This window comes from Trachinotus anak, unplaced genomic scaffold (assembly GCF_046630095.1).
Source record: "Trachinotus anak isolate AG129_WGS33_773 ecotype Australia unplaced genomic scaffold, CSIRO_AGI_Tana_v1 ptg000001l, whole genome shotgun sequence".
Lineage (NCBI taxonomy): Eukaryota > Metazoa > Chordata > Actinopteri > Carangiformes > Carangidae > Trachinotus > Trachinotus anak.
The window spans coordinates 11,369,954-11,391,850 of record NW_027273852.1 but is presented as its reverse complement, the minus strand read 5'-3'; the positions used below and the strand labels follow the sequence as shown (position 1 = coordinate 11,391,850).

The 21,897-nt window shown below is 43.9% G+C and overlaps 1 protein-coding gene and 1 long non-coding RNA gene across 3 annotated transcripts in view; one reads left to right on the top strand and one right to left on the bottom strand.

Annotated features, from left to right (window-relative positions):
- The window catches only part of gsk3ba (glycogen synthase kinase 3 beta, genome duplicate a), a 33,220-nt gene extending 12,399 nt beyond the window's left edge, over positions 1–20,821 (bottom strand). For both annotated transcript variants that reach the window (XM_071476345.1, XM_071476353.1), the window contains exons 1-3: positions 19,235–20,821; positions 10,463–10,656; positions 3,401–3,484 (exon numbers count right to left, since the gene is read on the bottom strand). In XM_071476345.1, the coding sequence (XP_071332446.1) occupies positions 3,401–3,484; positions 10,463–10,656; positions 19,235–19,322 (366 nt within the window). In that variant the 5' untranslated portion in view covers positions 19,323–20,821. The remainder of the gene's footprint in view (positions 1–3,400; positions 3,485–10,462; positions 10,657–19,234) is intronic.
- On the top strand, positions 789–11,110 carry LOC139620672 (uncharacterized). The gene is made up of 3 exons (XR_011690860.1): positions 789–1,377; positions 7,334–7,399; positions 10,484–11,110. It is a non-coding gene; the product is annotated as an uncharacterized lncRNA (long non-coding RNA).
- Positions 20,822–21,897: the final 1,076 nt, after the last annotated feature.

Here is a 21,897-nt window from a genome sequence, read left to right as displayed (position 1 = left end):
AATATAAAAAAAAAAAAAAAATCGGGCAACTGATCAAGGATCCCAAAAGCCTACAAAGTTCACTGAGCATCATTTATTGGCATGTAATTTGATTGATCGGAAATATTTATAGCATTTTAAAAAAGGTGGGAGCAGCATGGTTACCTTATCAAGGCCTGGTGTAAAGTAATCAGAAGAGATTTATTGTTCTGCTATTTTTATTACGCGCACATTTCATACTCCTTATGAACTTTATTTAGTATTTCATACTAAATAAAGTTGCACTAGTCATTGTGGTAACTTGGGATCAGAGAGTTCTACTCCATAGGAGGACTGGTGGAAAGATAACTAAGCCAACAACATTTTATGCTGCACAGTCCCCTGATAGGTTTACACTTTCATGCATCCACTAGTTAATGACTTCTAATTAATGCTCATGAAATAAACGCAACAAAACTTTTTTTTTTTTTTTACAACTGAAGAAAGACCCGATAACTTCAACCTGCTTCCTCGAATGTCGTATAGCATAATGTGCGATTGTGTAACAGAGAATCCAGGTGCGTTACTGACAGCAGTTGTGTGCGTTCATGTGTACACAGACATGATTTTGAGAAACAGCGGAGAGAAGCTCCGCGTCAGCTGAATGTCTTCCGTGCACTCTCAATGCGACTGCATATTCTGAGGAGGTAAAAGTCAACCTGCTATTTGCTGACCTGCCTACGCTGTTTGGACCGGTGGCCTTCTGTTTGAACAGTATTATACAAGTGGTTAAAGGGTAAAAGCAAAAGCACACTGTGTGTGTCGAGCACACCACATGCCAGCAGTTACATAAGACTACCTGTGCACATGCTGACAGTTGCAGTAGTCCTAACCCTTCTCACAGCTGCACCCAGCGTTAACCCTGACATCAGGACACGAACAGCACCCACACACCTGACCTGACCTGACCTGATCTGTCTCCGTCACCCTGTCCTTTTTTTTTTTAACACAACTGTCATCTATCCATCAACTTGTCTACAGCTACCCTTCCACTTACCTCCTTTTCCAGGTGACATTACCTTTTGCCTACTTCACTAACCCCCCCCCTACTGTTCTTCTCTCTGAGCTCTACGGGTGGTAAATCCCCATACCAACAACGCGGTGCCAGTCTCCATAATTAGCCTGGAGTCATACAGCGAGGGGGAAGAGGAGGGAGAAGAAATGGATACATGAAAGGGGACACAGGAGGGGGGATTTAAAGGGTGTAAAGGTGATAGCGATCGGACATACAACCGAAAGTTGTGGATTATCAAAATTAACAAGATCCTGTGATTGCAAAAGTCAAGTTGGATAGGAGCAGGGTCGTTCACCCCGCTGCCACTGTGTCAGTATACCAAGAAGGAGCCGTGATTCCCAGAGGTAAGTGGGCTCATGGCATGACGCGAGGGGTGGAGCTTAGAGCACGGAGGGGAGGGCTTGGGTGAGTCTATAATTAACTGACACCCTCCAGTCTGGCAAATAAATTCCCACTGCCCATCTCTGCGTCCTCTCTCCTCAGGCCCATCCCTCCACCGTCACCTCTCCCCTATAATCCCCCACAGCTTTCCTTGGCCTCGGTAGGTGTGCAACAGGGAAGCATTCCTGACTGCAGCGTCATGGGTATAGTCCCGCAGCATGTGTGCCTGTTTGTCAGCTAGCTGAATGACATAGTCCAGCCTTGTAGTCTCCAGGGGACCTCCGAGACAGACAGAAAGGCAGGGAGAGGGACTACCCTGTCATGATGTACAGTATGTACTAATGTATTTATCACGGCCAAACAGGCCAGGAGGCAGACATGTGATGGGAGACAGCACAGCTGACTGTCTCAGAGAGCAACTCAGGAAACACAAAAAACTAAAATAGGCAGAAAATGTTGTGTAAAACAAAAGATAGACAGTGGCTGAACAGTAATGGTAAAAATGCTAACATATCCTTGTTTGTTAGATAGTGTAATGACCGTGAGGGAAAGCTAAATTATTTTACTACTCTTACTGAAGCCAAGGGCTCAATCACTTAAACACGCGCTAAGCCCAGGGAACCAGGAAGCCATTCTTGAAGATGAAAAAAAATATATCCTAGTACTAAAAACAAATGTTCTTCAGGCACTCAGGCAAAGCAAGAAGAGAAGGGAACAATCTTTCTCCCTCTTTTTTAGGCCATCAATAAGAGTTATTAACCATTTTTCACCAAAATTAGGTTTTTTAAACATGGGTAAACCCACTAATAAAAGCCGATTGACCCCTTTTCCACTGCCAGTCGAGTTTGTCTTTCTATTCAGACTGAGGACACACACAACTGTAAGAAGCAGAGCACACACACAGACGTGCTGGTATTGGGTGGGGGGGGGGGTGGGGGGGGGGGCTGGCAGCCAAAACAGATCCGTCACGTCTTATCTCCGGGTTGGTGCTGCTGTAAAAGTGTCTCAGCCTCAGATCTGTGATTGTGTGTTTTAAAATCTATTCCCGGGGCAGCAGCTCACTCGGTCTGACATGGTGTTTTAAGTTTAACAGCACCACACAGGTGACAGGTGACAGGTGTGTCTACAGTGTCTGTGCTCCGAACCACATCACAGACGGAAAAGGGGCGAAAATTAGCGGGTTCACCCGTGGGTTGTGTTTACATCGATGCTGATCAGAGCAGGAGCCGATAAATACTATTACAGAGTAATTTGACCCGGGAGTGAATGCCGATTGTAGCCTTTTCCATTGCTGACAAAAGCCCAGTGTTAGAGGGTCTCAGCGTTTTTCTTTTTGACTAGTCGAAAAGGGGCTTAATTTAGCCATTTGAAGAACAGAAATAGTAACAAATATAGAGATGGACACCTCCTCTCGCTCTCCTCTTGACTAAGATATCTTACAGGCATACACCCATTATCTACAACCAGTAGGTCCTGGGTTACCTCCCATCTAAAAGTGATGGTTAAGGATTTGCAATGGTTGAAAAGACCTAAAGGCAGCTATGAATGAATTGTGTATACATAGATTAGATTGTACTTTTTTATAACAAGAGGAGGAATTCTGACATCCTTGAATATGTTTCCACAGCCAGCTGGAGGAGGTGTCTGGATCTTCAAATCTGATGCCTTTGTATATTATGTCAGCGTCCGAATAAAGAAATGGCTTTTATAAACCATGGACCAGGCTACGTTACAGTGATATGTTTCAGTATGGCCCTTACTTTCATTTCATTTCTTTCTGTATCATGGACCAGGGTTAGTGTTATTACATCACTAACCCTGGTTTGCTTTAAGATATTTATATGCACATTTAGATAAAGACTTTTCATAGAGTAAATATTCCCACAAAATACCAAAACTCTATATTAACTTGTAAAGCTAAAATTGCAGCATGGGGTTCTACACAAAATGAGGAACAAGAAGAAGAAGAACACTCAGCCAACTGACCTTGTCTCCACTGGAGTAGAAGAAGTAGCGCAGGCGGACTATGTTGCAGTGATCCAACTTCCTCATGATCTGCAGCTCACGGTTCTGGACAAAACACAAACATGAAGGACACGTTACATTCAAGCTTCAGGCATTTGACAGACATTTTATATCACCGTCCTATGACAAAACACACACTTGCTACTAATAATCTTGCCGAACAACCACCTTGCTGTCAGCCGAGTCACCGTCACAAGCGCGATGTGCCAGTTTGTCAGGAATCAGGATTTGAAAACATTTGGATGTCGTAGCGGCAAAAGAATGTTAATTGAAAGAAATAGAAATTCATGGAAGGCTGGATCCCATGGGAGAAAACATGACGACACAATTATGTACTGTGTGGCATGTTGCCTCTTCCCATCAACGGCACCAACAGCTACAGAAAAAAAAAAAGTTTGCAACACAGATGTACAGCAGAAACAGTTCTGAGAGAAATAAATGTGATGAAGCCAAAATTGGTCCAGGAAATCTCGGTCCTGTAGTGTGATGAGCCACAGGCCTTCACAGGGCCACTCGAACAAAATGTAAGCACTGAAACCTGATAGAGCACTCCATCTATATTCATATACAGTGTGTCCATGCAGAAAATGGTTGCGCATATGGACTTTCTCAAGGGTGGGCAGGACTTCAAGCATTACATAAAGCTTTAACAGCTCCATTATAGTTCACATTTTCTCCCCCTTCTCCATTCTCCTTCCTTCCCTCCCCCTCTTTATCACAGTGCTTTGTGTTGACTTGATCTAAAGTGCTTGTGTAACATTTGGAGAGCGTGGACTCGCACTTTAGAGACTGAATGGAGGATGGTCAGGAAGGATGCAGAACACAGCGGATAAAGTAAAAATCACTCAGTGGCAGAGTTGGGGAGTCATTACATCACATTTGTTGTAGAAGTCATGTGCAATTTGAATGGGATAGTAAGGGCTTTGTCCTGCGTGTTGGCATGGTCACAATAACAGCACAGAGCACCCATGCTGAGCGCAGTGACGTGCATTTTTATATTCTGATGATGATTTATTACAGCGACTCAGGTTTTAGTCAGGATACAAGCTTGTTTTTCCCTCAAATTTGCATAAATGGAAATAACTATCAGCATAATATGCAAACTAACATATTCAGTCTTTTTCTTTTTTTTTTTTTTTTTTGGTATTTGTGCTCAGCGGTTTCTGTGAACACCCTGGTGTTTACATGCAGGAACTCAGAATTTAAATAAGGAACATAACCAGAGTGTAATCAGCTTAAAGCCAACTCATATCAAGAAAATAAGGTGTATGTAATTCAACTAACAACGTGACTCACCAGTGCACTCGCCCACTGACGAGTTCTCTGGTTGCAAGACTGAATAATGAACTAACTGGCTACCAAGCAAACAGGTGAGCTGCGTGGTTGTCTTGCACACTAATAAGCTGGCAGACCACTGTTCAACCTAGACGGCGGTTTTTTCTACTTATACAGTAATGAACACTATACATACACACACTTTATTCAGAGTCTGAAGAAACAGAATAGACTTGAGATGGACAATACTAATCACAATTTGATATTAGCAGCTCATGTGGAACAGTTTTTTGTTTTGGATCAGAGGGACACGGTTGTAGAATGAGTAAAGATTAATCCGAAGATCATTTTACAGATTCATTCAATTAGAGCTGAAATGATTTGTTAAATTACTAAAAAGTAATTGTTAACAATTCTGATAAATCGATTGACTGTTTAAGTATTTTTAAAGAAAGAAATGCCAATTTTTTTAGATTGTGAGGCCTTTCTTTGTCTTATGTGATAATAAACTATATCTTAAGGTTTTGGACTGCTGGTTGAAAAAAAAAAAAAAAAAGATGTCACCTTGAGCTTAAGGAAACTGCGAATTGCATTTTTCTCCATTATCTGGCATTTTATAGATCGAGAAAATAATCTGCAGATGAAATGACAATAAAATTACTCAACAGTTGCAGGCAATAAACAATAGCTGTCTGTGAGATACCTAAAACCTACAGATAATCACTTTACCTTCATCAAAAAACTCAAATATTCACATTAGCAAAGCTCCAACCAACCATTTTATTACTAAAATTGCTTTTATTTTCAGATAGTATACAGTAGCTATGGGACTGATTCACAAAATGACGAGCCGAGTACCTGACTGCCTGAACGCAGCTGTCAAAATAGTGAGAAACTGTCAGTGATGCCAGCTGACTAACTGGTTGGTTGACTAATGAGATCCCTCATTATGTGGGTCAGGACCATGCTGGCTGGCGCGGGGAGGCACGCTGCTGTCCTTCCACACTTTTCTGCCACTTTATGAGGATTTAAGCCCCCGTCATTCATTTTTAACGGAGCAGAGTGAGCAGTCTGTCCACTAAAGGAACCCTCATCATGTCAGCAGCAGCAAAGCAGAAAATCACCCCACCTCGCTTCCCTGCAGCCTAATTCACTTACAGGCAGACGCATGTGGTTTCCACCGTCCTCCCCTGCTTTTTCACACTATACACGCCACACACGTTCATACACAGCCCCCACATCGTAAAGTGACATCACAGCGTGCGGGTCACAGACCGGCCATCGAACCATCATGCACTGCAGACACCGCCCTCATCTTCTTGCAGTGGCTTAGTGGTAGTGTTTGAGATTGTGTTTCGCTCTGTGTGTGTGTGTGTGTGTGTCTGTGTGTGTGTGTGTGTGTGTGTGTGTGTGTGTGTGTGTGTGTGTGTTGTTATCTGTGAGAAAGGTGGTACCATATGGAGGAGGAGCGAGATGGGCTGTTCAGTAAAGCCCTGCCCAGCTCCAGTTATACTGCAGTCATTCCTGCTGACCTGTCATCCTCCAGTGTGTCAGCAGAGCAGCCAGCAGAGAAAGAGAGAGACAGAAAGAGACAGATGGAGAGACAGAGAGACCGAATGCCTCAGTCGCAGGCTGCTAGAGGTGCAACACCTGAGCACTTCATTCTGCTGATCTACTCTGCCAGACCAATCCACATCATCAAAGAGCAATGGCACACAACCCACACACAATGTTTTACTGTTCTACACAGCTGTGTACTCAAAATAAGACTGACATTATTCTATATTTTTCATATTGTCGATAAACCTCAGAAAACCGCAACACAAACAATGTGTAAAGTCTGGCTCACACCAGAAAAAAATATGTCACTCTACAGACCTGATAATGTGGTGACTAAACGCACAGATAGCTGCAGGTGGTGAACTACTACAACTGGCGAGCTAACGGCTAACACACTAGCCTGCCAGAAACATGCTAGCACTAGTCGGTTACAATAACTTGGTGAGCATCTGTGTGTTTTCTCTGAGCTGGCTGCACACTCTGCTCTCTGGACAAAGCTAATGAGCTCACTCATGAGTCAGCCCAGTCGATGCAGCCTGTCAATGGTCAATGTCACAAATTCACGTGTCAAGTTCAACTCGACTAGAAAAAGCCTGAAGTAAATGCAACGACATACGACGAGGTAAATACAACGTAAATGGTTAAAAATGCGTGACAGAGACGTGTTTCCTAAAAGAATTGGGTGTTGCAGTTAAATGTTAATCATAGTGTAGTAAATAGCGCATTTATTGGGAACTATTTTCAGCGTCGTATTAATACACAGTTGGGTCTCCTGTGAGTATTTACATCAGCAGAACTGTGTACCCAAAATTAACAACACTGTTCATCTTTATTGTAATGACAAAGCATGTCACCCAGTGCATCAGTGCGGCACAGTGATGTGTTTTAATAGTCTTTAGATAATAGCAATGGAGGTCTTTCACACAGGGGCAAGAAGCTATACGAGGTTTTGACGACACTGACTAAATTGTTCTGTTCTGTTGACAATAAGCAACGTTGCATAACAGCGGTGTGCGAGAGTGAGTGTTGGTTCTAATGCAAGCATCCATTTTCCAATAGGCTGATATGTGATCCCTCAGATGGGAGAGGAGAAGGAACCATCCCAGAATGCACCAGGAGCAGACTGTAAGCCCACCAAGATTGTCTCATACATTCATCAGCCTCACACTAACACAGAGCCTATTCACATGATCACCATGTTTGACTTTTGTGTGTGTGTGTGTGTGTGTGTGTGTGTGTGTGTGTGTGTGTGTGTGTGTGCGAGAGAAAATAAAGCATTCACACATGTTGGGCAAGCACGGCTCCGCTCACACAGGCTCGCTTCACAGATGAGCACCCAATCAGACAGAAAAAAAAACAGAAGTGTGGAGAAAAGGCTTTTGAAGTGGAGGAATAAGAAAAAAGTAGAACGCAGGTGTTACGTGTTTGTGGGTGACGGGGTACACGCGCTTGATGGCGTGCGTTTGGAAGTCATGTGAGGAGCCTTCGCTCTCGTTTGCTTCATTTCTCGTAACAAGCTGTTCACAAGGAAGGACAGGCCGAGCATGTAGGAGACACGCAGAGAGCTGCCGAGGTAGAGCGTCCGCGTTAAAGAGGAAACTGAGCACCACAAGAAGAAAACACTGTGTGATCTTCAGCCGAGCTGTTTACCATGCCACCTGCTAGCCTGTGCTAACCACAGACTAACCAAGGGCTAACAGGAAGAGCAGGATATGACTTCACTGTGGCCAGCATGCAGAGTCGCAGTGTGTGTGTGTGTGTGTGTGTGTGTGTGTGTGCGCATGTCTTCCTATGGTTGTGTGGACAAATGTTGGCCTGAAACTATTGTGAAGGCATTTTTTAGTCAGTCCTCACAACTTCAAATGGCTGTCTAAGGTTAGGGTAAGAAGCTAGAGAATGCATTTCGTCAGTGTGTGTCCTCACAACTGAGCTAAGACAAGTGTGTGTGTGTGTGTGTGTGTGTGTGTGTGTGTGTGTGTGTGTGTGTGTGTGTGTGTGTGTGTGTGTGTGTGTGTGTGTGTGTTCCTAACAAACACTGTGTATCTTATGACAGATGGTCAACCCCCACACCGTAAAGTGACATCATTTATCTTGCCTGATTTTGGGTAGCTGAGGACTAGCACCTGCTGAAAAACTGTGCTGAACCTCCTAAAGGTTAAGCCCGGGGCAGTGAGCGGCTGAAGTACTTCGCTGAACCGGTTGGCTCAGCACAGCAGTCCCAGCGACACTACCAGCAAACACATGTGACTACACTTCTGACTCTGACGGGAGGCGAAGCTTGTCCTGCCATCGCTCTTCTCATCATCTCTTGCCAAATCACCCCGACTCTCCTGAGTAGACGTAAGATAATGTGGGAGAGACAATGTCCACCCTCACAGTGGTGAGGGTGATAGAACTAGTACACAGTTTATTCCTTTTCATGAGCCAGTGGTGCTGGTAGGTAGACTGTTATGTTTGGACAGAGTCAGGTGAGCTGTTTCCCAATGTTTGCACTCTTTGTGCTAAGCTAAGCTAACCAGCTGCCGGCCGTAGCTTTGTATTTAGCGTACAGAGGGTGGTATCGATCCTCACATGTGACTCAGCAAAGCAAAAAAGCCGACTTCCCAAACAGTTGAAAGCTTAAGGGACCACTTAACCGATGTCTGCTCTCCTTTATTATAATTACAAGATGTTTCAATGAGCTGAAATCCTGTGTAGAGCAGAATTGTGTAGGTTTTTCAGCGCACATGTGGAAAACATCAGGCACACATTGTATTGCATCATCTGGACTGTGCACTTGTGTATGCGTGTGCGTGTGTGTGTGTGTGTGTGTGTGTATGTGTCTTGTTCTGTTAAAGCCAGGGCATGTGTGATAGTAACTCAGAACAAACTGATGAGTCAAGTGTACAGGAGGGAATTTTTTTTCTTTTTTCCTATGGCAGGTGATTCCTTGGAAGCTTCCCCATACAAAACTGACTCAGTCCTCAAGAGGTATCTGTTTCTTTGTGAAAGTCACATCTAAAACTAATGCAGTCTAGCACAACAACCTTGCAATGAGGCCTGCATAACGTTCAGTTTTGTGGAAACTGTTTCAGAGAGGTGTTGATTTAACATGTTTTAGAGTCTGTAGTTTGTGGTGTTTTTGTTCTATATTATATTATATATTACTAATAATTTTTCCTCTCCATTTATATAAATGACCGTCCTTAATATTACCTTTATGAAGGTAGGATTTACTGCAGGGCAGCTGCATTACACTGCCTTAAATTAAGGTAGGTGTACATAATAAATGTAGCTTGGATATACGGCATAATTTTGACACTGGTCCTGGAGAGATAAGGGACACAGATCCAGCTTCACCTAAGCCTGATCATGTCGGTGCACCCCTAAGCCTAGAAAACTTAATGAGAATCTGAACAGCTGTCCCGCAGGCTTGGCAGTCTCAGCTCTTTTATCTGTGAGCTATGAAAAAGCAGCAGGGGCGCTGACTGAGGCCCCCCTGACCAAGGGAGCAGAGACAATGTTGCCCCAGCCGAGGAACAACAAGCCATCAGTCAGTCAGTCTGTCTGTCTGTCTGTCTATCTGTCGATCTATTCAAAGCTCAGGAGGAGGATTCCAGCAGAGCTTTGCTTGGAAGGAAATACGACAATTCCTCGGTGGCAGCGGAGCTAAACCTGACAGTTGACTGAGAGTTAATGGGTTCAAGTTTGTTTGTGGGAGAGAAGACCCTCCCACCACTATCTCTCACACACACACACACACACACACACACACACACACACACACACACACACACACACACACACACACACACACACACACACTTACACTTACACTTACACTTACACTTACACTTCCTGGAACAAAATACACACATTAAAGCAGTGATGTCAATAGCATAAAACAGATGAAGCTTTGCCTTTGTTTTCTCTTGTTGTGCAGCTTCTCTGATCTCACTCTTCTTGTAAAAGATCGCTCCATATATGTCTCTTTCACAGTTACTCAGTCACATACTTTAAAGTTATATTCTTAAAAAAGAGAGAGAAGGACATCCAGGAGGAAAGGGATCATGAGTGTATGTTTGTGTGCATCGTCAGCCTCCAGACAGGACACGCTGCATTTTTCTGTCCTGTTGTTTCTTTTCTGTTATTGACAAGAAAGTTGAGAAAGCCGACAGATACTGTGCATTGTTTGTGTGCATGTTTTACCTTAAACCTCTTGTCTTGCAGGACCTTCTTGATGGCCACCAGCTCCCCAGAGTCGCACAGTTTCGCCTGGTAGACGACGCCGAACGAGCCGTTGCCGATAACCTTAGTGTCTGTGTAGCTCACCTCCTGTGGCCGGTCGGGGCCTTGGCCCGGAGTGGCCACAACTGTTGTTACCTTGCTTCCATCCTTGTCCCCTAAAGAAGGAGAGGAGGAGAAAAAAAAGGAGATGCTCAGAATAAAGTAGTAATTTGGCAAATTTGCAACATTGGTCTTGCTCGTCTTGAGTCAAACTGGATCATTTAAGGCCGTGACAGCCGCCTTGTCAGAGAAGCTAATTTGTGACTGACAGATTTCAGGTTTGAATGTCTGCTGTCAAACAAACAGAACAATCTCATGTCCCTCTTTAATTACAGCCAGTTTGAGCCGCACTGGTTCCAGCAGTACTTCCTACAGGTCAACAGCTGTGGTCGTGCTGATCTGCTCCCAACAGACTGACTGAGTGTGAATCACGGCTGAGCTGAAGCAGAGCATCCAAGCTAAAAAAAAAACTAAAAAAAAACTCTGCAACTGTTTGAAAACCACCGTGAAATATGTTTGTAGTGTTTCTGTCTACTCTGACTGACGGGAAATAAACAAAAACTAAAGATGTTGCAAAGACTAGCTTTCTAAGTCTGTCCCCAGTGGACAAACTCACCAACCACAGAGACAAACCAATGCAATACTCAGGATTATTATCAGTGAAAAGTCTAACAAGACTCTGTATGTTTGGGATGCTGATGCACTATAGATGGGAATTTGTTTTTCCACACGCCCCCCCACCCCTTCTCCTCTTTAGACCGTCCTCTCCACTCAGTCAGGAGCTGGCTCCGCCCCCTGAGATTACGACATGGAGGCTTTTTCCTGTTAAAGTGGGTTCTCTCCTTCTGCCTCACACAATGCCCCCCCTCCCCCACCACCAACACCACCAATCCATAATAGTGTCGAGGACTAAAGTTCACATTAGCTGGCAGTTAAACGACAACCACGCAAGATCGTGCGTCGTACTGACACATGCTGCCTACAGACTCAAATAGACCCCCCCCCCCCCAAAACTTCCACACAAACTACATGCCACAGATCCTCCACACGACACCTGCATCTCCTCTAAAAGGCGGGGGTCACTTTATTAGCATACGTCTCCTTCACACAAACTGCAGCTGAAAAAAAATAAAATTGTGCAGGAGCTAAAAGACCCACAAACCTAAAAAAATAATCAAAACATCCTGGTTAAATGAGTCTAATCTTAGGTGAGCTGCTGAGACATTTGTCAGCAGCTCGTAGTGGGCTTAAACTCATGCTGAATAGTGGATTAGTGCTGCTTAATGACCGTGTCATGGTGTTATTTAATAGAAATGTTGTGCAGCATGCTGGGCCAGCAGACCACCTCCACACAGAGGACAGTGGCAGGCCAAAGGGTCTTATCCATGAGGGGAGGAAGTGACCATCTCGTGCTGCCTTCTGGCAAAGTACCAGCCGGGGACTGGTCTTCGTGTGACAGTGCATGGTCTGAATTATTTTAACACTGGAAAGTAAACCAGTCAACCCGGAGGTGGGATCCTTTTTCAGACTCGTTGGCTCAGCTTGTTTTCAAGCAGGGTTATTGATTTTGACACAAAGAGTGCCTCTGTCGACACACACACACTCTCACACAGGGGCAAAAGACAAAAAAAAATAAATCCTTTCAGCGTCCAACTCAGACATAAAATAATTGTTTCATAGGTGTGTTTGTTCCTGTTTGTTAGTGTTCTGTGTGACCATTTACTGAAGATGTGATTATGATCAAAGAATGAGGAAAGGGCACGAGGGAAAAAAAAAAGAAGTGAGCAACAGGAACAACTTCAATCTCCAGGTCCGTATACAGAAAGAAAAACTAAGGACAGACATTGTAACGACAGAAATAGACTTTCAGAGAGGGAGAGAGCGAGAGAGCGAGAGAGAGAGAAATGTGACTGCCTACGTATTCCAGCAGGGCCATTTCTATGACGCCTCTGCACTTCCTCAAAACCGTGAGAAAAGTCTGCGCGCACACTCACACTCACACACACACACGCAGCTCACAGCATGATTTCACACTGGTGCAAATAAGACCAAGTAATCAGAAATAGCATTTTTTTGCATTGTAAGTGACTGATTGGAAGTGTGTGTGAAGCACGACCCCTCACACACTAATCTGCTAAAGCTGAAAAATCATTTTCAATAATCTGTCAATCTTCACGCAGACAGAGAATTGTCGCAATCACCACCAACGAGTGGTGACGGATTATCTTCACTTCGCACGTGGAATGAAATTTCCATTAAAGTAAATTATCCCCAAAGTGAGCCGACCTTGCAACATGTGCTTGCAGCGTTGCCATGGTTACTTTGTCAATCAGCCTGCCACAACAATACAGCTAGCATGACAAATTTACTCGGTTGAAAAAGTGAGACTGTAGAGACGGCTGCTGGAACTTTTAGCCAGAGGCATCAATATTTAATTCAGGTCACCAGGCTGGTTCAGGCCACAACTGAATACGGCTAATGCGTGCACACACTGAGGCCAAAACAACACTGCTGTTGAGCACTTACAGGACACATGTAACCGAGTTAGCAGGTCTGTCTCTGATACCAAAATGTGTGAGCATGTTTTTCTACAAAAAAAATAAAAAAAAACAACATCAAGCAACATGATCCGCACATGACGAAACAAGACTAGAACCGTTACTATTAGTCAATGAATCGACTTGTCGGTCACAAAAAAAAAAAAAAGAAAAAAAAAGAATCTGGGTTAATTCAATTAGATTTTCTAGTTCCCATGTTATATCTTTGGGTTTTGGGCTGTAGTCTGGACAAAAGAAGACATCATGTGATGTGATGTCAACATCTTCTGACATTTAATCTACCAAACAACTAATCAAGAAAATGCCTGTAATAATAATAATAATAAATTAGTATCAGCCCTAAACGAGACCAAACATTTGCTGGTACTAAAAAGCTGGTGCACTTTCCTGAGCGACGTCTACGAGTCTCATCAAATGCACCGATGCCATGTTAAAGTGTGACAACACAAACACACACACCACAAGGAAAAGTTAGGGTGCTCTGTTTTTATTAACGTTACTTTGTTTGTATGAGCTTAAATCAAATAGAGCTTTTTGAATGATGTTCTGAATATTCCAAGTCTGACCCTGTATGTCTTCTGAAATGTCCATGGGCACGTGTAGCTCCGGTGTCGCACACAGTGTGGGAACGCTCAGTTTTCTGCTTTGAATCTGAACTCAGATGTTCAAAAAAAGTATTTCTTTTTCCCTTTGTGTCTGTAACCTGGGAAATTCTACTACGACATTTTTTTTTTTTTCTACACCTGCAAATCTTTTCTACACATTCACAATCTTGAATTTTTTTTCCAGAGGTTTACAAAGGGTCACACAGTGCACAATCACAGACTTTCAAACTATTTCTGAACATCATTTCACAATCTCAAAATCTTCCTAACCCTTATTTGAGCCCATAAATCTTTTGTTATCCACTTCCCCACAAACAGAGTATTAGACTAAAACTAACATTCGGTCATGCTCCGACGTAAATAACCCAACCTTGTTATTCCTAAGTTTGACTGGGTGTTTAAGAAATGATGTTAAAGAACAGAAAAGCATTGAAGCACAAGATAACATCTCTTAACTGAGGAAACCAGTTTCTGTCAACACAGTCAAATATTCTGCAATCTGTCCTCCTACAAAGTTTTGAACAAGACACCAGTTTTCATTTGTGTCCAGAGGAACATGAATCCTCTGGGTGCATGTCTGCCCCTCTGGAGTTGATGCGTTTTGTCTGACATAAACAAAGAAATTCTTCACTCAAGTCAAGTGATTTCAAACTTGAATTCCCTGTCGCGATGGGCCACCCACTTTGTTGCTAGTATCAGGGTAAAAATTTGCAGTGGTAAAATATGAGCCGGTTGTAGTGGTAACATTATTCATGTATTTACTGCGAGATGAGGGATATTTTTCACACCGCTACGAGCGAATGTCACAGAGTGAGCACCTGCCAAACCGTCCATATGTCCGTTCCTCCCTGACATTTGGCAAACAAATACATACAATCACATGCATAGATATTGCAGTGCACAGTTGAATTATAAAACCACAGAGACAGTGATCAAACACTGAGGCTAATTGCTATGATATTACAAACCCTTTTAATCACTTCAAACTGTCAAAAACACTTCCTCACTTTCTCACTCGGGGTTATTATGCTGGATGTATTAATGGGTCGCAAAAACACAAAACGTGGAAAATGTGAATGGAGTTTGGTACATGACAGCTGGGGACTGCAGGTCAGAGTCATATTTGTGGGGAATGAATGAAGAGACTTGCTAAATCCCTCAACAACAAAACAGACTGTTCCAGCAGCTATAGCAGGCATGCATGCATTGTGTTAATGCGCACAGGTACACACACACACACTGACGCAAAGTGTTCCACTGCTGCTGCAAGGCTGATGAGATAATTTACTACATTGCTGGAACATCTCGTCACAGGAATGTCGCTGCTGACACACGGCGAGCTCGGCCGAGCAGCGCTTACACGGAGACATCAAGGTATCGGTGTGTTGTTAACCAGACACAGTGTGGGTGCGTAGATTTCTAGATATCAGAGCGGCGTGCAGCCCGCAGAGCCGTGGCTGCCCAGTCCTGACACCACACTGGCTGCACACAGTGGACGGAGCAGAGACTGATCATCTGCTCATGTCTCTTTCCCTCAAAATTCAGCTCTCTTTTTAAATCCTGTGTGATTCGGATTGTTCCTCTCTCGTCTGCAGGTCCTGCTGTTTCATTTGGAATCAAAAGACTGTAATTAGTTCATTTTGTTCCCATCATCACTTGCTAAATGTGAGAGAGGGACAAAAAGGAAAGTGGAGAAAAGAGGGGGGGAGAGAGAGAGAGAGAGGGAGAGAGGGAGAGAGAGCTGCAGCTTTGAAATGCTAAACAAGCCGCTTTTTGTTCTTGGCCAGCTGCCTCACCCCAAAAAAACAAAACCTAAGAGTGCTCATGTGGGTGTGCGAATGTATGTATATGCGTGTGTGTGTGTGTGTTTCCGTCTGCCTGTGTAGGAGGGGTAGGAGTATTCTCTCCAGGATCAAGCACACTGGCTCCAGCTGCTTGAGATCATCAGCCAAGTTATTCACACACACACACACACACACACACACACACACACACACACACACACACACACACACACACACACACACACACACACACGAGAGTGTTAGTACAGTGGAGGTCAGGTTAACTCTTGGTGACACACAAGAGGAAAAAAAAAAAAAAAAAAAAACTAGCCCAGGTAGATATCAACTTGTTGTTATATAAATTCAGTCCAAAGTACAATCAAGACACAGCTGACGCTGCAGACCATGCACCTCTGAATGACAGGTCTTATTTTAGAAAAGGAAATGCCAGAAGAATGTGAGCGTTTGAGTGTCTCGTTCTTTCTTTTAAGTTTCGGTTCGTATTTGCTGATGGGGAGACCATTATCTTCGCAAAACTAATCCTTAGTCTACAAGGGAGTAGAGATGAAACAATTAGTAAATTAATTGATTCAACGGAAAATTAATTTTGGTTTTAAATAATTTGTTCAAAAAATTTGCTGATTCCAGCTTCTCAGGTGTGAAGATTTCCGGGTTTCCTTCATCTTGGATGACAGAAAACTTTACAACATCAACTTTGTCTCTTGGATATTTTTCACAATTTCTTTGACATTTTATACCAGTTACTGAGTAAATCAACGGAAAAAGAAAATCATCAGTCTGATAATAGTTTTGAATTAGCACTTAACCAGTAAGTTAAGTTAAATAAGACAATATTTATGTAGGTTTGATTATTTGTGCTCTAACGCTGCTTTTAGGCTAAACTAAGGGTAGGTGATATATGGTATCAAAAAAGTCTTTAATACTATGGATGTGATTACCAAGAGGGAACTCCCTGTAGACTCAGAGCTGCAAATATAGTCCGTAAACTGTATTCAGATGTAATTCAACCTTTGAGACCAGGACATATTTAAACTATAGTGCATCACAATGTTACAACAGTCAAAGCCATTATCTAGTCTCGTGCTTCATAATCTACAATCTTTACGATTGATATAATGTCCAGGAGCTTCCTCACCCAGTTCTACATTACAGGTTTCATTTAATCCAGCAAGTGTCATTGTTTCTATCATGTACTATCTGTCTATCCACAAACCCAGAGGGTCTGTGCCAGACAGGACGGCAGGTATCGAACCAAATCCTGAATCCTGTTCATCAGCTCGACACCAGATTGTAGATCCAGATCTGATTATTTCAACAAGTGCCTTTTTGTCAAGGTCCTTACCATGATTACAATGGATTGTGTTAAAATATGTGACTTACCCACTTCGCTCTTGGAATGTATTAAGAGCTAACTGAGTAACTTGACGGTGCAACATTATTCAAACCAATAAAAGCTGCTCACCAGGCAAAGTTGTTCTGGTTTCCTTGTTTTTTTGGCCTATAAAATATCCAATTATAGTCCTTCTCTGGCTGAACCCGTTGATTTCTTGGCAATTCCACAGACGTGAACGGCCCAAAAATAGTTTAGTTAGATTTTTATTGGGCCTATTTTTTCAAACTGGGAAGACCACATGAAGATGAAAGGTAAAAATAGCTGGGAACCCACCAATGTCAGTACCCCCCAGTACCAACTTTTTTGAACACAAGTAATTGTCACGACGGCAGAAAGTACGCAACCAAAGCCTTAGTGAAAATGAGTGCGCTTATTCTTTAAACATTCACATTTTCTTGAATGTAAACAACTTCCAACAAGCTTCCTGTGTAAAATATATCTGGAGAGATGATGATGATGATGCGTGTAATGTTTCATGTATTGACATTTTATCACAGGGGACGACTGAGCAATCAACTACTCTTCTTTTCTCTGTGGGCCTGGACACCACCTGCTCGTAGAAATCGGATTATTTAACACCTAGTTAATTGGGCAATATCAGCTTCAGCCTTTAATGACTGATAATGATGTATTGAGTTACCAGATGAGTCTCTTGGAGAAAAATATTTTCAGGTTGAGAAACCTCAGCGAAACACTGGTGTCAAACGCATGCAATGTTAAGACCACAGGGTCAGCCTCGCATTTTCTGCTAATTCAGTAGCTTATGTCTGCACAACAATTAGGCCAAAGACTCTCAGTCCTAGAGTGCTCGCATTTAGCCAACTTATTGACCAGCACGACGTTTCTTGAAGTGAACAGGAATTTTCCTTTGAACAGCAACATAACCATAAATGATCCACACTGACAGGAACACGCCAAAGCTTCAACACCCATATCTGGGGCAAGAGAGGTATTGGGTTAGGGATGGGAGCTGGGAGTGCCTCTCTCCATTTGTGTGTATGTGTGTGTGTGTGTGCCCTAAGTGGTTTTCAGTGCCAAGGCCCAGAAGAGAGCCTCAGCCTCAGGCCTCACCCCACTAACACACATCATGATCACATCAGAGCCCCGGAGCACCACCAACATTCCTTAACCGCCTCACTTTTTCCTCACACACACACACACCCAGATGTGTGTCTGCATGCAAGATAAGAAAAGGGTGTAGCTAGCTAGGTAGACGTTTCCAGCCAGAGCAGACATTAGTCATTAATAATGAGGATATTATAGTTAAAAATTAATTCTACTAAGCTAGAACAGTCTAATAAACTCAAATTTGTGTTATGCAACTGCAATGCAAACTTGATGAAGATATATCCCTAAATGACATCTAGTCTCATATCGCCACATCAGAAAGGGATCGAGCTCCAATAGTGACATCTGATCACTTTAACTTGCAGAATCTGCAGTCTGTGAAACACACACACTGTGCAAAAATGCAGTAAGATGCCAGGCTGAAAATAGAGGCTTTTTTTTTTTTTTTGACATCAAACAGGCACTGAACGGTGAATGAGTGCAAGGTGCCAAGCAGAGATCATATAAGGCAGAAATAAAAGGAGATTTCGTCGGTGGATCAACACTGCTGGGCAGGTAGGCCTGCACAGTGGCATGGCTCCATGGCTCTGCAGCCGGTCTGCACGGTGCCACCTCATGAGCAGGATATTGTGTGTCACACTCCCCTCCAGTCGTCGCGACGTCTGATTTCGACACGACCCACAGACTCTAGGATCAGTGAACCAGCCCACTCCGGGATCACGTCAGTTTCAACTACGGGCGCACCTTCCGCCTTGGCAGTTGCGTAACAGACCGGCCCTATCGCTTTAACCCTATTACGCATATGGCTGGCTCTGTGTAGTAACACCGCTATGAGGTCTGATCTACATTCAGAGGCACCATAATCAGATCGGATCTGCGGTAAAAGGAGAGGGCTCGGTGTATGACCTGGGCTGGTGCCAGCACTACTCTCCTCTGGCCCGGCACTGCCCGGCGCGGCCTGCTAACCCCGACCAGGCTGACCGGCCCCGGGGCGGCGCATCAGAGCGCAGTGGCGTGCGTGTGTGTGCGTGTGTGTGCGTGTGTGTGTGCCACTCAGCACCGGCCAATCTCAGTCAGTGACACAGATATATGGCAGGGCTAGGCTATCCGGAGCTAACGTCATACTCTCCGGACACATTTTAGTGAGCAGACATTTAGCCAGGACATGCAGCCCACCCCGGGCCTGGTGCATGCAGGAAAAAAAAAAAAAAAAAAAAAAAAAAAAAAAAAGGTATGCTACTCTACATTTACAGCGGTGTACTTACTGCTGACTTTCATGCTGCCGAAAGCAGAGGGCTGCGGCACTGGTTTGCAGCTCTCCGCGAAAGATGTGGTCCTGGGCCGACCCGACATGATCCAATCCCTCTGATCCTCTCGACTCGGAGACTGTGACTTGCTTAAACGGCGGGGCTGATCGATCCGCCGACCCTTCTCATCCAAAGAGGATGCCAGTAAATGAATATCACCGTAATTCACAGGCAGGACGAGACCCCTTTATCCCAAGATCACACTTAGTTCGTTATCACCTAATAAACTACCCTTTCTTTCCCGGCAGCGGTCGATCAGAGCATCATTTCTTCCTTATATCCCAGGTTTTCTCTCTCAGCGGCCCTTTGGATACACGTCTCCGACTAAAATAGTCATGAATCTGGCCTCTCCCTGTGGCCCCCCCCCCTCGATTAAAACCGACTGCGATTTCTTTCTGGGAGCAGAATCGGCTTCACAAAGATGAAGGAGGGTGAGCTCAGGTGGTGAGAGTGCCGATCCGGCGCGGATCACAGGTAAATGCGGCGTTTTCTTGTGGACTGGGGACGCATGCGGCTCCTCTTCATATCCCGATGTGGAGGCTCAATGATCCGACTGCCATGGCGGCTCCCTCGCTATACCCTAGCCTACAGACCGTCCAACGGAAAATCTGCCAGTTGCCACGGTCTTCTTCAGCGGATCCACGGGCTTCACGCTGCCTCAAAGATCCGCCCTCGCCGCCGTCAAATTTTCGGCGTCTTCACCGGGGCTCCGGGGCGGCGGGCTCTTCAGAAAGTGATGGGTCTTCAAGCACAGAGTGCGACGATACCGAATTTCTTTTTTTATTCCTTCCCCATAGGTTTCGGGCTCGCTGTCTTTTGTCGCTGCGCACCTCAGCTACGCCTTTTGCGTAAAGGGCTACAGGGATCGCTCCGCCGCGGCGGGAGGAGGTTCACGCCGCCGACGTAACCGGCGACGGAGAATAGGAAAACTGTGAACGCGCACACGGCGAATCTGGGGTGGCCGATTCAGCCAATCAAAGAGGGGATCCTTCAGAAATGGGCGTTGACCGTGTTCCTCTGGTCCAATGAGAGCGCTGCTCTTGAGCACCACATGGCATAATTTGCTTGGCACCGCCCTCCGGACTTCAAAGGCTTTTTCCCGTGCCGCGACAGGGGCAGTGGGCGGGGCTGCTCCCGGGATTGATGACTTCGTGGACCAATGGAGCTGCAGAAACCAGGCTGCCAGTTCAAACGGACCCAGCTGTCACAGCGCACCGGTGGTCATGCAGCACTGTTGCTATGTTAGTCACAAAAGCCAATCCTCTGTCTCTCCTCTACACCTCTTCACTTTATTCATAATAATGTAACTTGTATGCCCGGCTGCCCTGTCACTACAAACCTTTATCCAGGTAAATTTTACCTTTACACCCTTATGTATTGTATTCTTGACGTTGTTTAAATTGACAGCTTTATTCTGATTTATTTGTGAAGCAGTTTAAGCTGTATTGTATAAATAAAGTTTAGTATCCTTCTTATTGTTGTTTATGCTGTGGCACACTACTTGCATTCCTGTATTGCACCAAGCACAATAAAACTGTCTTGAACCTTTATTCATGTTTCATCAATTAGTTTAATATCAGTTAATAGGAGCAATGTTTGTGTTTCAAAGTTGTGAAAAATCCCCAATAAGTTGTTAACAGATGGATTTCGGTCCCAATCCTGTACAGCTCTTTAAGTAGTCAAATCGGCCACAGATATATATTTTTTTTACAATATGGCTTCCCCTGAAAATGTTCTTAATAATGGCTTTTAACTGAACAACTGAAATCACTAGTTGATGATTTATTAACCATTAATAAATGGATTAGTTTCAAAGTATTTGAAATCCATCATGCTTCTCTAATGACCTAAAACAATTGAAGTCTATCAGAACTTACCTCCATCTATTTCTCATTTTGTAATAACTGCTGAATGATAGTGGGTAACCATAAACTATTGTGTTATTTGGAGAAAGAAATTTGTGTGTGATTGACAACTATCTTTATTCCACAATTCATCAATATGTTAGTTTTCCTCATCTCAATCCCAGTCATCACGGCTTGGCAGGAAAGTCTTTCCCTCTGCAGAGTGATGCTGGTAGTCAGTCTTTTGTGTGGTTTATTTATAATCTGCTCTATATCAAAGGGAATTTCTCCCAGGCTGCCCTTCAATGCTTTATATGCAGAATAGAGAGCAGCCGTGTCTTAAAAACAGGCAGCTGAGCAGAAGTAATGCAAGACGCTGTTTTCTCTTCATAGCAACACCTCCCCCGGCAAACGCACATTTTCCCATTAGAGAAAGAAAAAAATACCAAGAGGAGAAAGTGGGAGGGAGTGAGAGAGAGAGAAGGACAAGTCAGGAAAAAGAAATTTAAAATAAGAGTGTGGAGAGGTACTGTTCTGTTTTTGTCTGTGTCACAGAGATATCATAAAAACTCCTGGATCCATCTTTACAAAGTGTTTTGGTCCTGATTTAAGTCACATGACATGGAGGCTGACAAGTACTCTAATCCTGGAAGGACACTGCTTTTACCACTTTTACTCGGGTTGTCTTTGTGACACTTACTCAGTGTTAATTTGGTCAGTTACAAATTTGTATAGTATTGCAAACCACCACCAAGTACAACTGGAAACTGACATGGT